The sequence below is a fragment of the Phragmites australis genome, chromosome 21 (genome assembly GCF_958298935.1).
Source record: "Phragmites australis chromosome 21, lpPhrAust1.1, whole genome shotgun sequence".
In the NCBI taxonomy this organism is placed as follows: Eukaryota; Viridiplantae; Streptophyta; class Magnoliopsida; order Poales; family Poaceae; genus Phragmites; species Phragmites australis.
The window spans coordinates 21,246,047-21,264,202 of record NC_084941.1 but is presented as its reverse complement, the minus strand read 5'-3'; the positions used below and the strand labels follow the sequence as shown (position 1 = coordinate 21,264,202).

At 48.9% G+C, this 18,156-nt stretch overlaps 1 protein-coding gene across 2 annotated transcripts; it reads left to right on the top strand.

Annotated features, from left to right (window-relative positions):
- The first annotated feature begins 12,337 nt into the window (after positions 1-12,337).
- Positions 12,338-18,156, top strand: LOC133903471 (uncharacterized). 2 transcript variants are annotated; one of them, XM_062344863.1, is made up of 4 exons: positions 12,338-12,483; positions 12,599-13,764; positions 14,895-14,993; positions 17,651-18,156. In XM_062344863.1, the coding sequence occupies exons 2-3, from the start codon at positions 12,603-12,605 to the stop codon at positions 14,945-14,947; spliced, it is 1,215 nt and encodes a 404-aa protein (XP_062200847.1). In that variant the 5' UTR covers positions 12,338-12,483; positions 12,599-12,602; the 3' UTR covers positions 14,948-14,993; positions 17,651-18,156. The 2 variants fall into 2 exon arrangements, with proteins under 2 accessions (XP_062200847.1, XP_062200848.1); XM_062344864.1 differs by lacking the exon at positions 17,651-18,156 and adding an exon at positions 16,342-17,643.

Below are 18,156 nucleotides of genomic sequence, written 5' to 3'. Positions count from 1 at the left end.
GCCCACTGCGGCTCGAAGGCCGGCGAGGAGCCCTCATATTCCGCCATGTTGTTGGACGCGCGAAATTGCAGCTGCACGATGTACCGGAGCTCTTCACCCGTTGGGGAGGTGAGAACCACTCCGGCCCCTGCGCCTTTCAGCGTGAGGGAGCTGTCGAAGTGCATGATCCAGTACCCGGGGGAATCGTGCCCGGGATATGCGGAGATTTCTTCTTCGGCGAGCTCAGGGACGGGCGTCCATTCGGTCACGAAGTCAGAGAGCGCCTGGCTTTTGATCACCTGGCGACTGACAAAGTGCAGGTCGAATTCCGCCAACTCTACCGCCCACTTGACTACACGCCCGGTGCCCTCCCGGTTCTGGAGGATGGGTCCCAGCGGGTAGGTGGTAACCACCGAGACCTTATGCGCCTGGAAGTAGTGGCGTAGCTTCCGGGAAGCGACGAGCACAGCGTAGAGCAGCTTCTGAGCCTGAGGGTACCTTGTCTTAGCCTCCCGGAGGACTTCACTGATGAAATACACCGGTCGCTGGACCCGGCAGGCCCGGTCCGCGGCTTCTCCTGAGGGCGGGCCACAGCCCTCGGGCTCGGCAACGCGGTGGGGCTGATCGGGTGCTCGGGCTCGATTCCCTGGTCGGGAGGAGCCGCGAGAACAGGGGAGTGCTCGGAGGCGGCCGGGAGCTGGGACCCAGCACCTAACCCCGTGCACTCGTCGCGCTCAACCGCCAGCACCATGCTTACGATCTGTGGGGTGGCCGACACGTAGAGGAGTAGCGGCTCGCCCTCGGAAGGGGCCACCAGCACGGGCGGTGAGGTGAGGTACTGCTTCAAATCGTGAAAAGCCTGCTCGGCATCCGGCGTCCAGTCGATACGACCGGTTTTCTTCAGAAGCTTGAAGAGGGGGAGCCCCCGCTCTCCGAGTTTGGAGATGAAACGCCCGAGGGCCGCCATGCAGCCGGCGAGACGCTGGACCTCCTTGAGTCAAGCCGGGGGTCGTATCTGCTCGATGGCCCAGATCTTCTCTGGATTGGCCTCGATTCCTCGGCCAAAGACCAAGAAGCTGAGGAGCTTGCCCGCCGGTACCCCGAAGACGCATTTCTCGGGGTTGAGCTTCAAGCGGGTGGTGCGGAGACTGTCGAAAGTCTCGGCGAGATCTTCGAGCAGGGTAGCGCGGTCTCGGGACTTAACCACGAGATCGTCGATGTAGGCCTCGACGTTGCGGCCAACCTGTGAACCGAGAGTGATGCGGATAGCGCGCTGGAAAGAACAGCCAGCGTTGTGCAAACCAAAAGGCATCGACACATAACAATAAGTCCCCACAGAGGTGGTAAAAGCAGTTTTTTCTTCATCCTCCTTGGCCATACGAATCTGGTGATAACCAGAGTTGGCATCTAGGAAACACAAAAGATCGCATCCCGCGGTCGCATCTACAATTTGATCTATGCGGGGCAAAGGAAAATAATCTTTGGGGCAAGCCTTGTTTAGATCGGTGTAGTCCACGCACATGCGGAGCTTGCCGTTGGCCTTCGGGACGACAACTGGATTCGCTAGCCACTCGGGGTGGAGGACCTCTCGGATAAATCCGGCATCAAGGAGCTTGCTGACTTGCTCCCGGATGAACTCCTGGCGCTCGGGCGCCTGCCACCGGACCTTCTGCTTCACCGGGCGTGCGTCCGAGCACACAGCCAGGTGGTGCTCGATCACCTCCCTAGGGATCCCGGGCATGTCAGACGGCTGCCATGCAAACACGTCGGCATTAGCCCGGAGGAAGGTGACGAGTGCGCTTTCCTATTTGCCGCCCAGGTCACCGCTGATTTGGACGACCGGGCAGGCATCTTCGCCCACCACGACCTCCTTCGTAGGAACAGAGGCGTCGGCAGCGAGTTGGGGTTTGGATGAAGAGGGTCCCGGGCCCCCTGGACAACCTTCGGCCTCGGCTCGAGCTGAGACCAAGGCCGAGTATGACTGCTCGGCGCAGGAGACGGCACTGCCGGTCTCGGCGGACACGGAGATGGGGCCCGCTGGGTCCGGCATCTTAACCATGAGGTACGCATAGTGCGCAACCACCATGAACCGAGCGAGCGTCGGGTGCCCGAGGATGGCGTTGTAGGGGAGGGGGAGTTCCACGACGTCGAAGATGACGCTCTCCGTGCGGAAGTTGTCCCGACTCCCAAATGTCATGGGCAGCTCGACCTCGGTGCCCGGGTGTCACCCCGTAAAACGGGAGTGACGGCTTTATGCGCCTGGAGGGTACCTGCAGCTTCTCGAAGGCCTCCTTGGAAAGGAGGTTGAGGCCTGCGCCCCCGTCGATCAGCACCCTGCTGAACTTTACATTACAGATGGTGGGGGACACTACCAAGGGTAGTCGCCCTACGCCTGTAGTACTGGCGGGGTGATCGGCCAAACTGAACATGATCGTGGCGTTCGACCACCTCAGGGGCCTCGCGGCCTCTTCATTCGGGGTTGCCGAGTACACCTCGCGCCGCATGGTCTTGACGCTGCGCCGTGAGGAAGGCGTATAGGCGCCTCCGTCGATGAAGGCGACGGTGTGCTCGGGCTCCTGAAAGCCGAGCTCTGTGTTGTCGGGAGCGACTTCAGCGTCACCACCTCTGCGGGACTTGTCGTGCTCCCTTTGGCGCTGCTCAACGAGGCCCTTGACCGTCTGGCACTCCGTGAGGTCATGCCATCTGGTCTGATGAATCGGGCACCACTTGCCCGGCTCGGGCCCCGCGGGAGCGGGGGCCCTGGCCGGCGCGGGGGCCCTAGCGGGAGCCGAAGCCCTTGTCGGAGCCAGAGCCCTAGGAGGGGTGCGGGCCGGTGCTCCCGCGGGTGCAGGCCGTCTATCGGCAGTTGCCCGGCGTGCTTGCCGGCGGTCAGGCTCCTGGGCCGGCCCACGGGCGGGGCCCTGGGCTGGCTCGACGGGGACAGCCTCGCGCCTCCTTCTCTTTTTCTTTTCCCGCCTATCGGAGCGGGAAGAACCTGGTTGATTGGCGGCGGGGTGCTCATGGCACGGAACGTGCCAAGCCCGAGCTTCCGCCGCCTTAGCGCACTTGTCGGCCAGCGCGAAAAGTTCCGCGGTGGTTTCGACCTCGTGCGTCCCTAGCTTCTCGAGCATCCGCTCGTCGCGGACGCCCTGCCGGAAAGTGACGATGACGGCTTGGGGGGTTATCCGCTGGATGGTGTTGCGGACCACGCTGAAGCGCTGGATAAAGCGCCGCAGCGTCTCCCCCTCCTGCTGCTTTACGGCGTGGAGGTCGCACTCCAGGCCGGGGCGCGTGAACGTGCCCTGAAAGTTAGCCACGAACTGGTGGCAGAGATCATCCCAGGAGCCGATAGACTCTGGGGGTAAGTTCATAAGCCAAGAGCGGGCAGAGCCCCTCAAGGCAACATGAAAGTAGTTGGCCATCACATTTTCGCTGCCACCGGCCGCCTGGACGGCGGTGGTGTATATCTGGAGGAACTCGACGGGGTCGATGGACCCGTCGTACTTCTCCGGCAGCTCGGGGCGGAACTTGGTGGGCCATTTAACCCGGCCGAGCTCACTAGTGAAGGCTCGGCAACCGGTGCCGTATCCTGCAGCGCGAGCGGCACCCTTGAGCGGCGAACGCCGGCGAGCCGGGGAGCCGTGACGAACAACGGCCGGCAAGGAGGAGGCCTGGTCCTCAGCTTCGGCCTCCTGCCGGGTCTCCCGCTGGCGCTCGAGGGTGACGCGTGCGTCTTCGAGGCCCCTCCGCTCGTTGAGGAGCAAGCGGAGGTCCTGGGTTCCGGAGGTGACTGGGGGAGGAAAGCTCCGCCTGGGGGCCCCCGGGCCAGAACGAACGTTGCCCGACGACGGGCGGGTTCTGGCGGCACCACGCTGGTTGGTGGTGTGGGAGCTTTCGGCCATCACCTGACGGCGGGCCGTGCCGACCAGGGCGGCGACTTCTTGGAGCCAGTAGCCCTCCGGGGTTTCCCCCGCCGCCTGGACCGGTGGGTGCCTGAGGAGGGCATGCGTCGCGAGCAGCGCGCTCCCAGGGCTGGCCTCGTTGAAGGCGAGCCTGCGCCGAAGGGGTGCCCGGCGCTGTCCAGAGGCGGACCTAGCGGCAGGAGTTTCAGCCGGCCGCTGGGGGTTGGACGATGCACCGGCAACAGCGGTGACGGCGGCCCTGCTGGGCCCGGCGGCCTGATCCCCTTGGGAGGGACGCGCCGTGCGTGCAGATCGAGGCTGCTGCTGGGATGTAGCGGCAGCTGGGGCCTCCTGCGCGAGGGGCTCCATGTCCCCGCTGGAGCTGGAGCTAGAGCCTGAGCGCTGGAGACGATGTCCACCGGCCATTTTTTCTGCAGAAGAAAACAGAAAAACGAACTCAGGGATGCATCCCCCCTACCTGGTGCGCCAGCTGTCGGAGGATTAACTCCAGTCGCAGGGATCCCGAGAGACCTCTTTTTAGAGATTCGGCCGGGGGGATGATCCTGAGTATGTTCGTCGGAGAAATAAATGGGAATGAATGCAACTGCCGGTGGTGGTGGAATGACCTAATGCAAAAAGAAGTAAATGCACCGGAATTTAGACAGGTTCGGGCCGCACGGGGGCGAAATACCCTACTCCTGTATGGATTCTATAACTGTCCTGAGGAAGTCCCTCAAGGATGTTGCTGGTTACAAGGAGGGTTTCCTATCCTAGAGCATAGGGCTCCCTGTTCTTCGGCTTGTGTGTAATGGCTCTTCTTCAGTGATGTTGTTCGGGGGTGTTCCGGAATTCGACGTCTTTTTCGGGGTTGGATTCAGCTCTCTCTTCCGGACTCTTTCAGCCTCTTCCAGAGATGTTGTCTCCTGTGCCGCCGGCCTCTTCAAATACATGCCAGCCGCGGTATGCCTCGCACGGGAGGACACGAACTCCGAGGAGCCTTGAATGGAAAGGGCGTCATCATCACCTCTGGGCGAAGTGACCGGGGGTGGAAAAAAGCGTCCCATGCTCGGTCACCCGTCGCCATAAATGCTCAGGCAACGGACGCCGTGGAGAGGGCCCGCCGGGCAGCCTCAGAGTGACCCGGCGTGCCCACCCTGTCTTGTACACCTGACACAGCAACGCGGTGGACGGAACGCCTCGGTCTTCACGACGTCATCCTGGGACAGATCGGGTGGCACAGGAGAGGATCCCGTGCAATTAATGCTCCCACGTCCCTCTGCCAGAAGCGTGGCAGGAACTGACACCGGGCGCGCCGGGAGTAGTTAGAGGTGACAGGCCACACGCGCTCTTAAATGCGGCTACAGGCCTATGGCTAGCTGACACCTCATTAGCAGACCCTCGCCGGGCAACGGTCGAGAGGTTTTCTTTGAGTCGTCGGGAACCCGAGTGCTCAGAGGTACTGTTTACCTCCCCGAGCAGTCTCTCCCGAGCACACTGGTACAGGTCCTCGGGAACCGAGTGCCCGGGGGCCGCCGCCTGCGGCCCCGAGCACTCTCTCCCGGTACTTCCTTTGGTGATTCTTCGGGACACGTGGGCGCCCGAGGGGCCAACGCACGTGGCCCCGGGCACACCTCTCCCGGTACTTAGCCTTTCTGGTCGTCGGGGAACTTGGGTGCTCGGGGATTGCCGTACACCCTCCCGAGCACTCCCTTCCCAATACTTAGACTTCGCAGAACATCGGGGAACTTGGGTGCTCGGGGGCCACTGACTGCGGCTCCGAGCACCCTCTCCCGGGACTCAATCTTCTCTATCTCGTGGGGGAGACTCCGCGGGACCATGCCACGTGGCGGATTGCTGACCCAGTCTCGGGGTTCGGGGACCCCCGGTTCCTGATTCACCGATAGACTTGAGCTCGAGTTATTGTACAAGTAGACTTGGCACTCGAATAATTACGTCCAGATGAGCTTGTGATGCCTCTCTCATATTCCTAAGCAATAAAACAACATAAACACTTAGTAGTATGCTATTCTTTATGGAAAAACTATGAATAACGAGGAACAAATTCACCTTATGTGTATCAAGGGAGCCATGCCCTTATCGTGCCGAGCGCATTTCTCGAATTTCAGTGAAGTTCAACAAAAAAAAAATCAAAAAATAGTTCAATCTCGTAAAATCAATAACTAATTCATCTGAACTTCAAATCCAGTGAAATAAATTTTATTGGTTTCCATGTATCATGATCTATTTGATAAAAGTATTTATACTCATAAAAAGTTGAATATTTTCTGTGAGAAAATGTATATGTTAAACCTAGTTAAATGCCTAGTTAATTCTTTGCTAATCCAAAAATGATGAAACCAATTTTGTTAGTCTTCTTACATGATCTTATGTCTTTTAAAAATACATGAACTCATGAAATAGTTATTTTACATGCAAAATTAGTGAAAACATGTTGCAACTAGATTAGTTCATAATTAACCCAGCACACATCCAAAATTAATGAAACCACTTTTATTAGTTTACTTATACTTTTCTTTATGTAGGAAAAATAATGGTAGACATGAAAATTTAATTATAGTGTTGTTTGTTAATACGTTCACTTTATGCTTGTGAACTTTGTAAAAATCAAGGAGAAATTAATAAAACTCTAAATGAATCGAAACAAATTTTAAAGATCCTCTTAAGATACGTTATACATAAGAAAAATATGTATTTGCATGTTAATCTTTTCCTTAACGTGATGAGCCAAATCATCCCGTTCATACGACGCATTTCAGCATTTTCCCTCTTTTTTTTTCAAATTTTCTTTCCATGAAATATTATGCAAACGATATTATTTTTAAAAAAAATTCACAAAAGGTCTTAAAATTGTTCATAGTATTTTTAGAATTTTTTGTGATTTTTTTAAAATTTTTTAATTTAAATTAAAAAAAACTAATCGAATTCAGAATACGATACGGATCGAATTGATCAAATATCACGAATTTTAACCGGTTTTTGACGAATTGTAGAACCCTGGCTCTGGTTGCCAAGCTGCAGAAATGTCTTATCCGAACAGGCATTTCCTTTGTGCATGCCGTGGCTAGTGTACTAGACAACTGTGACGTGGACTTGCAGGAATTACCTGCCGAATTTGCTAATTTCCTCTCGTGTACCCACATTGATTACTAGTACCGACATTGGTTCATTCGCTTAGCACGATGCCTGTCAGTTAACTGTTTACTGTGTTGTATTCTCTTATGGTGTTACTGTTTAGGTTAGGTGTTTGCATCGTGTCATTTCATTTTACCCCCTGCTGTTACCTTGGTGCTGGACAGCCTGCTGGAGCAATACGAACATACCATTGATTTTACATGCTAGTTGATCTACTTGGAGAACTTGCTCTACCTACTATCCCCCCACCATAATAGAAACTTGCTCGAACTCGCTACCACTGGTCATAATCCTCCACCCCCAACCCCACAGACACCGATTTTTCCTTTTTCTCTCTCCTATCTGTGTTATCTTTCTTACCAGAAAGTCTATTCGGCAACACGTCATGCGCTAAGTGTATGGTGTGACAGCCATAACCGTCGAAGATTTTTCTCTGACAATATGTCCGTAAGAATAACAAGGTTATCTTCGTGATCCAGGAATCGAACAAAAGATGAGACACACACGATGTATACAGGTTTGGACCTCCGATTAGAGTAATACCTTACGCCATGTGTGGTTGATGATGTATCTGTATTCACTCGAGTACAGGCAATATATCTAGATCTATTACAAGGAGTAGATGAGATCTAAACTAGACTAATGATGAAGTCGCCGAGTACCTCCTGTGGTCCTAGTGCTTGCGTCGAGTTGCAGATGAGTTGTGTTCCTCTGGAAAAAAAGTCTCCTTTCGGGGGTCTGGGTCCCCACCTTATATAGGGTCTTATATCGCCTCTTATCTCATCGTAGTCGATAGAGAGTCCTTCATCTTGTCCACTAAGAAAGATCTGATAAATTCAGCTGGGATACTAGTTGTTCTCGAGTTGGGTAACCAATCGAGACCTTCCCAGTATACGCCTTCTGGATCTCCGGGAGTATCAGGTACCGCATATTCGGTTCCATAATATCTAGAGTTGTTAAGCACACGGTATACCTTATCCGTATATGGTATACTCTTTATGCATCTATACCCCATAGTTGGATATGCGATAGTAGCCCTCTAACTCTGCACGGGAGGAAGGGCTTCTGCAATTTCCTACTCTAGTACAGCCAAGTCTAAGCCTGATCGAGTTAGGTGGTTCAGGCTTGCAATCGAGATAATCGAGTAAGAACGAATCCTATTCCGAGTATCGAGTGGAAACACAATTGGGTCGAACGCCCTATTGTAAACCGCACTCGAAGCTCAAGAAAGGACTAAAAGCTCGATTAGTCGACACCCGATTCCGAGTAGAGTTAAAAAACCTTTCAAAATTTGAACCGATGGGTATAGACGCATTTAATGCGTGCATAGGTTCGCATGATATCATCACTCCGCCTTTCACGCCGATCAAGGCACCACAGAAATGTGTTCCGATGCGAAATCATTTTCCAAATATTACCCAGAGATAATGCCTACTTATTCCCTCAAGGAGAAACTCCATCGCCTCATCTTTTCTTCTTTCACCAGACTCTCACTCTTAGATTTCTTCTCCAATGTTTTTCAGCATTATCTACTTTTGTTCCATAAACTTTTGTTCTTCTCCCTCATGGAGGGGAATCCTAATTGGGTGGCTCTGCCATTGGGAGTGCTAGACCTCATCTCCAACAAGTTACCGCACCTAGAAAATTTCGTCTTTTTCCACTGCGTCTGCTCCACCTAGCGTGAAGTGTGTAGGGTAGCCGAGTTTGCACCATGGATTCTGAAAGGGCCGTTCATGCAAGACGATGGCTTGGTGGAGGTGCATCGTCTGGGAAGCGAAGCAATCTTCGACCTTCGTTTTTGAGGTTTAGTTAGCGACAGGTGGGAGATGATCGTGGCCTCGAGCGGGCTCTTGATCGTCATCGAACGAGGGCGTCATATCAAAGGTAGGTTATTAAATCTGGTGATCGGATGGTTTTCCGATCTTTTGCCACTCTCCTATGATGCATTCTGGGTGAACCTAGAGGGATGCGTGGTACGAAGGAACAAAAAGTTGTTTATAATCGTTGTTCCAAGAATGTTGTGCTTCCATCTCCAGATGACAAAGGGCGTGAATGTATATCTTGTCGACGGGCCACCGCGGTGGTTCCAGATCTCCAGTAGTAAGTTCTGGTGGCGTATTACAGATTTTATGGATGGAATCACCTCAGGAGATCCATCTAGGACCATAGCAACATTTGAGTAGTCGATGCCTGAGTTCGAGCTCTGGCAACCCGGTATGGGGGTACTCAACTCATCTTGGACAAGACTCGCGCCTTTTTCTTGAAGTCGTGGGGCGACCAAATTGACGACCCTGCTAAGCACAATGCCTCAACACCAATTTCCATTCATGTCTTTGGCGATGACATCTGGGAGCCGCTAGATTGGAAAATTGTCCCCTGTATGAAGGAAAGAACAATCCTACTGGGCTTGACATTTGAGGTTGTTCCACCAATACCTGGGATTACCCATCCTGGCCAAATTTTGGGCTTTCGTCGAATGAGCTCATCATACGATCGAGATGAGTACACGGTGCTTGAGATTTCTTACCACGACGCAGTTTCTGGTACGCTTAAGTCCCTTGAAGGGAATTTTAAGTGGCGTTCTTGTAGGTGGTCGTCGCCCAAGCTTTCCCCTTAGATATGTAATAGGTTTCCTGGTATGCTTTTGGTTGGCGATTGTAAAAACGTTTTACTGATATTTTGCTTAATATAATATGATATTGTTACTATTTCCTTATCGATGAAATAGAGTTAGCATGAATAGATGCAAAACTGTTTAGCACATGTTATCGCCACTTTCGAGATTATCTGACTATATATCTGTTAATACCAGAAAACTTGATTAAACAAGCTATTAGATGTGTGGCCTTCGAGTAATTACTCGAGGTGGCCAAAAAAGAAATAAGGAAAAGACTAGTGTAAAACTAGAAACAGAACATATGATGGACTTTTGCAAACTATTACTGACATGCACATTTGATCAGCATACGAATAAGAACTCGTCAGAGAGCACACACGAGACCGACTAGGACTTTCAGAATCTTGGTTGGCTGTTAGGCGTGAGATGTCTAACAATATCGGTGCCGTTATGCCTTATGAGGTGTAATTGTCCATCATCGACCCAACACATGCCTCCGTTGGTTCTATCCAGGATCGTTCCTCGATCTCAGGATCGATGCTGGTCGAGGCGTGCCTCCTGGAAGCCGTCGTTGAAGACTAGGAGGCACCGGTCTTCCTGCGGTTCGTCAATGTTCAATGGTATTAGGAGCGTATAGAGCTCCGACTGCAGATGTCCCCAGCGGTATATCTCCAACGTTACCGGCGTTGGCGGCCGCCGCTGCTAGATCCTCAGGGATTGCTGTGCCATTAATCACCATTGTGTTTGGATCAACAGCCATCGGATCGGCAGGTGGGACCTCGGTTCCTCTAGCCATAAACACGAATCAATCTGTTCTGCTACTCTGGCTATCGATGAAGTCGTCGTCACCACTCGCGTCATTATCGGTGTCCATGAACTGCAGAACATTGGGCTCCATGGGATCCCATTCAAGGTGTCCCACCTCGCGATACGCGTCCAATGGGATGGACTTGAGAATACTGGTGTGGATCAGTCCACCTTGATCGTCCCAACGGAAAACCATAGTTTCGAACGTGATCTCCAATCCGGCCGGAGGCGATTCGATAGTGATCACTGGCAACTCGAAGTGGTCGTAGAAGCTGGAGTCGGAGAATCCGGTGTGAATGTGCACTCGAGACACAGTCGATCCTGAAAAGCAGAAGACCCTTACCTGGCGTGCCAACTGTCGAGGGTTTTTCCCTGACAATATATCCGTAAGAATAACGGGGTTGTTTTCATGATCTAGGAATCGAACAAGTGATGAGGTACACGCGATGTATATAGGTTCGGACCCCTGATTGGAGTAATACCCTACGTCCTATGTGGTTGATGATGTATTTGTATTTATTCGAGTACATACAATGTGTCTAGATCTATTATAAGGAGTAGATGAGATCTAAACTAGACTAATGGTGAAGTCGCCGAGTATCTCTTGTGACCCTAGTGCTTGCGTCGAGTTGTAGATGAGTTATGTTCCTCCAAAAAAGTCTCATTTCGGGGGTCTGGGTCCGCGCCTTATATAGGGATCTTGTACCACCTCCTATCTCACCGTAGTCGATAGGGAGTCCTTCATCTTATCCACCAAGAAAGATCAGATAAATTCGACTGGGATACTAGTTGTTCTAAAGTTGGGTAACCAATCGAGACCTTACTGGTATGCGTCTTCTGGATCTCCAAAAGTATCAGGTACCGTAGATTCGGTTCCGTAATATCTGGAGTTGTTAAGCACACGTCATACCTTATCCGTATATGGTATACTCTTTATGCGTATATACCACATAGTTAGATATTCGACAATAACTAAGATGGTGACGTCGTAACCAATCGTCAAGGTTTGGATTGCGGAGGGATAGGATCGGGTGGGCTGCTTCTTCCCCTTAGACATAGAACCCAAGAAGGAGGTTGGCCTGGTAGTGGGTGGCGAGGCACCGTAAGCTACAGGTGGTGGGAAGAGTTGTGGTGAGGGGCGTCACGACAGCAAGATTATTGAGGGCGAGGTACAGGCAGTGGCAGCTGGACGATGGGCGATGAGCAACCACGTTGGTGGCGGAGGCGCCGACATTTGCAAAGGGTGGCGGTAGCGTGCAACGTTGGTGGAGGGACACCAGAGCGAAGCAAGAAGGAGAGGAGCTGAGGAAGTGGAGGAAGACGACGGCATGAGAAAGAAGATAAGCAGTAGTGGTGTCACGCGATGTTAACTTTGTCCCTTTCTTATGCCTGGTAGCTCCCCTCGATCTCCAACATGTCTTGTGGCTTCTTACATGTCTGACCTACCCTACTACCGTCCATAGTCGTTAGTGCTTCACCACTCCAACTGCATGCTCACCGCTATCCCTCTAGCTCTGCTCTGTCCTAATTTTTTATTAGTTATGCCCTAACTCACGGCTCACCTGCATCCTATAGCCAGCGATGCCCACTACCAGCTTCATTCATGCTTTAATAGTTAGGGTGAAGAAGTGCCACGAAATTATCTTGATACACGATACAAAATCTACATACATGCTGTCAAAGTTTCGTGCTTGACTTAAATGCAACAGAAAGGTTGCCACTAAAAATAAAAGGATGGATCCTTATACTAGTAAAAAAAAAAATTCCGGAAGAAACACCACTCCGTTTGCCTCCCATCGCCGTTTCGTAATTGAGATACATACATGCTGGTTTGACCAAAATGCCCCTGGTTCCACACGAACGGACCCGACCCGACCCGACCCGACCCGCATTCACCATTCCACCTGGAGCAGACCCCTCCTCGTCGGCCGCTCAGGCAGCAGCCGCGCCGCCTCGCCTCCCAGCCACCCGCCGCTGCCGGGAAGAGAGCACCAGCCTTCATCCTCACCTCTCCTCCGCATGCAGGTTGGATTCTCCACTCCGCATCTTCTCTTGTTCTCTTGCTATTCATTCGTTACTGCCTAAACCCTAGATGTGGGTTGCTCGCTTATAATAACCAAAATTTCCCCCATGGAATTAGGTTCATGGGAACAAACGGCGGCGAGATGACCGGCCACTGCGAGCGAGGCCCCAGCTCGGCGGCGCCGGTGCCCCCGCTGGACGACGACAACCTCCTGGCCGAGATCCTCCTCCGCCTCCCGGCGCTGCCGTCCTCCCTCCCCCGCGTCTCTCTCGTCTCCAAGCGGTGGTGCCGCCTCGTCTCCGACCCCCGTTTCCTCCGTGGCTTCCGCTCCCACCACCAGAAGCCCCCTCTCCTCGGCTTCTTCCTTCCCGATTTCTGCGGAAACATCGAATTCACTTCAATGCTCGATCCACCAGATCTCATCCCTGCCGCACGCTTCTCCTTGCGAGCCGGTAGGGGCAGCAAAGTCCTTGGCTGCTGCCATGGCCGTGTCCTTGTCCTCGAGGAGCAACATTTCTTGGTGTGGGACCCCGTCACTGGCGACCTGCGCCATGTGGCTTTTCCCCCAGCGTTCGATGACAAGATGATGTTTGTAGTGGACGGGGGAGTTGTTTGCACTGCCGGCGACCAAGGCCACGTGCATGGCGCTTGCCACTCGGACCCCTTCCAGGTGGTCTTAATAGGCCAAGACAGAGCACGATTTTTTGCCTGTGTTTACTCATCAGAGACCGGGGCATGGGGCAATCTCTTATCAACAATGCGGCCGCTGGATACTATGACTGTTTGTCCTACTTGTTCTAGTACCCTGATCAGGAATTCCATTTGCTTGTTTCTTATTGGGGAAAAGGTTGCCATCTTTGAGTTTGATTGGGATAGGCAAAACCTAGCTGTTATAGATGTACCGTCGGATGCACATGACTTTGATGCCTTTATCCGTGGTGAGTGCCAATTCTTGATTACGCCTGCTGATAGTGGTAGTCTCAGCTTCGTCCTTCTAGCAGTCTTCAGCATCCGTGTATGGAAGATGACGACCAATGGTGATGGTGTTGCTAGATGGATGCTTGGGAATACTATTGAACTGAGCAACCTTCTTTCGCTGAGGCCAGTGGTGAATGGGACGCCCCTAAGGATACTGGGGTTGGATGAAGATGGTAATGTGATGTTTAAATTGAACAGTAGTGGAGTTGTCTTCATGGTCCATCTTGAGTCAATGCAGTTTAAGAAACTTTCTCAAAAATGGCCCTACCGCTCGTGTCATCCATTCACAAGTTTCTGTACTCCAGGTAAATAAAATGTATGTACATTGCAGTTATAGCAAAAGCAAAGCTATTTTCGATGATTGGTTGATGGAATGTCTTTCATTTCCTTAAATGTTAGACAAACAATTTGAACTTGAGTTTTATCAATTGTTTCTTTGGTTACTTGATGAACTCTTGAACATATAGTGATGCTATCTGTTTAGGGCTAGGGTTTAGTGATTAACTCTTATATCAATTTGAATGGCTTTCATTTACTTAAATATTATGATGGAACCATGTGGTTCGATACAGAGATTTCAAAATGTTTTGATAATTTTATGCTATGTATGTCCATAGATTAAAAGCATAAATACAAAGATTGGAGATTTTTTTGAAGAATAACAAAACTCATGTTTATTGTTGCCAGTCTATGTACCTATATGCTGGCATGAATTGTGCTACAATAGTACTCATATGTGCATAGACATAGTGGAATTATTTTCAGCATTAGATATTTAATAATTGGAAATTCAATGTTAGTACATTAAAAAATTCTTGAACCAACTGATATGTCAAATTAGTACTTAATTGGCGTGTTTAAGGGCTTAAAGCTAAATACATTATTTCAGTGAAATAGTGGATATTTTGATCTCTATGATCTCGATACTTATATTAAATCCATAATAACTGCTTGTTTTGATCATTATGAAACCCAAAAAAAAAACATTTTTATCACTTTATGTAGAATTCTACTGCAACTAGCAAATCCATTTGTACCAGAGAAAAAAGTGAGATTGCTTGATCTTTTCTAGCCAAGTTTATTTAAATCTGAATAGCTAGAGCTCATTAGTTTGGCTATATTTTAGATCCACTTGAGATCCTGTGGGATAAGCTCACTTAAGAATAATTTTAGGTAACTTATTGGTGATCAGCAAAATAGTCGAGTGTGCTTGTTCATCATTATGAGCTAGATGGATACAATGTTTTGCGGAATACTCTTTTGCATTTGATAATAGATGTGCTTTCGCTTATTTAGTCCTAATATTGTATCCGAAAGTGTATTATTTTTTCTCAGGTTACAGGTTTTAGTTCATCTAAATATCTCACTGTTCCTCTCGTAATCATTTACCCCTTTTTGGCATGTTTTCATTTGTTTTAACTTCTTATGCTTGTAGGTATGCATGTTAGTGCTGGACATGATGAAGTTGAAATTTTGCGCGGAGCATAAAGTGGTTGTCTGGCAAAATATGCTACTGTGCTTTATTGGTTGAAAGGTAATGCAAGATCTATCTTCCAAATGCAATCTCAGGGATGTGAGCCATATTCTGTTTTTTTTTTTAATTTCTGTAACTGTGCCTTTCTACAAATTCTGAGGTACCAAATGCCAAGAGATTCCATAATTTTCCATTAAGGCATTAACACTCTCTAGCCCTTCTAAGCTGTTGCCTACTTCCCATTAGGCTTCTTGGTAGACTGCTCCCTGGTTCTAATTATCCAGAGCTTTCTTGCTCTTCCATTCTTCAGCAGCTATCCACTCCTGTGTTCATGATCCTGCATTCATCCAATTTTTTGTGCTTGTATCTATTGAGATTCCACCCTTCTCTCCTGGTTGTGCTCTTTTGCAATACATCCCTTTAATCCAGCTTCCTTGCTGACAATTCTACTCCATTTAATGATCACTGCACTGCCTCCTCAGTCCTTCCACACTTCCTTCTGCTTGCACATGTTCTCACTAGCTCCATGGATGACCACTGCCATAGGAGTTTAGGAACATCCTTGTCTCTGTTTGTGCATACATTTGTGCTTGCCCATAGATGAGAGTGCTGCCATGCCGAAGTAATTGTAGAATAAATTACTTTCTTTTCGTGTGCTTCTATGATAGGTTGTTCATTGGCTTTGACCGTCTATTACATTCTACTATATGTATGATTGTATGTATTAAGTTCTATATGATTACTAATTTGTGAGTTGGCATGCGTTTTATGAAAGTCATTTGTGATTAATGATAGATGAGCATTTGGCTTTAAGCACTCTTACCTTTCTCTATAAACGCTCATAGCTGTGCTGTTTCACATTGCTGCTAATTTTGGTTATTTTTGTGGACCTATTAGATTAACTATTCTAATAGTGCTAAAAGAGCAACTTCTTATTTAAAGTGAATGTACTATTGATCTTAGTGCTTGCAATATCTGTAGATTTATATATAATCATTCCGGCATATCTTTCTTTTGGTCAGTTAGTTACTGTCTAACTTGAATCGGGACTGGCCGCTAGCTAATAACTACTATTTTCGGTAGTATTCTCTACATAGTTTCTCCTGTTCAACCTAGATGTTGCTATTGTTAAAAAAAAATCGGTGATCGGTAGCTGTTCGGCCGGCCGGGGAGTAGGGATTAATTGGTTAATCGAGGATTAACTGAATTAATCGGTTGGTATAAAGTACTTATGTAAACATGTATAAGATGCTAAGAACTAACTAGGACAGCAAGGTGTTACCTTGATGGCTTGATATTGTAGTTATGATAACGAATGCTTGATTGGAAGGCGATAAATCTGCAAAATAAGTAACAATCTATGAGTATGTGCTTCAAATATAAATTATAAATTCCAAAAAAATGGCAGCAATCATTCTCAGGAGAGGTGCTGGCTTGTTGGAGGGGCGGTGGTCTGCTGGGCAGCCTGCTGCTGGAGGTGGCGTGGTGCACCGATTGGCATGCGGTGCCCTGCACCGAGCAACAGCACTGCACCCTTCCAGATCTGGCTGGGCAACGAGCGGCGGCGGTGCAAGGGGTGGGAGCGTGAGGGGCACACTACCTGGAGCTGAGCTGTGACCTGGAGCTGGGCGAGTCTTTTTGCGACCGAGTCAGGGGATTAATCGGCCAGTCAACCCAATTAATCGGCCAATCAACTCGATTAATCAGGTTGTCAGGCCGATTAATCGATTGGCTGATTTTAGAGCTGATAACAGGCTAATCTATTCGTTGCCCTACCGATCACCGATTAATTGGCTGTTTTTTTCATTAATGGATGTTGCTATGATTTGTTTGTAGTCCATTTTCTTCAATTTTAACACTAATAGATATTTGATACTGGCCAAATGATCCAAATGACATGGCTGTATTTGCCAGAGAAAAAAATGCTCTCATATCATAGTTCTTGCAACTTTGATACCATGTTATGATGAAAAAGTAGCGGGAGAGGTTTTTTGTTTGATTTTTTGCTAAGTAAGAAAATGACGTCTATTTTTGATTGAAGGAAATACCAAATTATAGATGATGTAGCATTGTTGAGTAAAATGGTGTGGATGACCTTCAAAGATCCCAAGACCATACGCAAAATCGCTTCCTTGGTGCTTCTAATGTGTGAGAGGATCATTTCTACTTGTTTAATAACTGAATGGTTGTTCTTCCATATCTAAAAACGTATGATGCGGAATCGAAGTTATATGTTTCTCCTTTCTACTCCTTGTGTCCCTCATGTTCCCATGATGAAAAAATATTTTGTGTTCCTCATAGGCCCATGGGGGTGTTGAATCGCTTAAACTTTTGCTTGCTGCTGAAATCGAAGCTGGTCAGTAGTTGTCCTGATTTGGGCATTGAATCACTTAACTTTTACTTGCCATTGAGATCATATTTAGCCAGTTCAATTTAATTGTTCTTCTATGTTGTTTTCTGTCGATAATGTTGGTTTTGTCTGATAATGCTGGGATGCTTCAACGTTGGAGATTAGTTCCACACTATGAATTTAATGTTTACAGGTTGAACCAGATGCAAGTCTGAGATATTACTTTTTTTGCCTAATTTGCTAATTCCCTCTATTGTATAATTACTTGAATTTGCTAATTCCCTCTATTGTATAATTACTTGAGGTCGTTACTCAATTTGTCAATACCCACATTGTTCCGGTGCTTATGTATGCTTTTTTTTATCAGTTGGCTATGATGTACTTTTCCTATGGTGTTTCGGTCGTCGTATCATTCGTTTGAACTCCAGCTGTTAGCTTGGTGCTGTGTGTTGTCGATGCTGTACTGCTGCCTGCTGGAGCAATACCCATTGATTTTACATGCTAGTTGCTCTGGCTATTGTGGCTGGAAATTTTCTCCCAGTCGCAGCCATTGGATGGAAAACGAACATCAGGTGCTTTAACTACAGCTTTATCTTGGAGATTGGTAACTATTTGAAGGCAATGACTCCATCTGGTGCACGATCGTCTTGGCTCGATTTCGTCATTGATTGAGATATATGAAGCAATGACAATCTAGATCGTCACTGTTAACTGTTGCATTGCACTCTTTGTCGTCACAAAATCCATTATCATTCTTAAGGTTCCAATGCTGCATATTAAATCATGATGCAGACAACAGCAAAAAATTGTTATCAAGATCTGCTTGCAAGCATATGATTGAACATGCAACAATACAAAGCAATCATATATTTA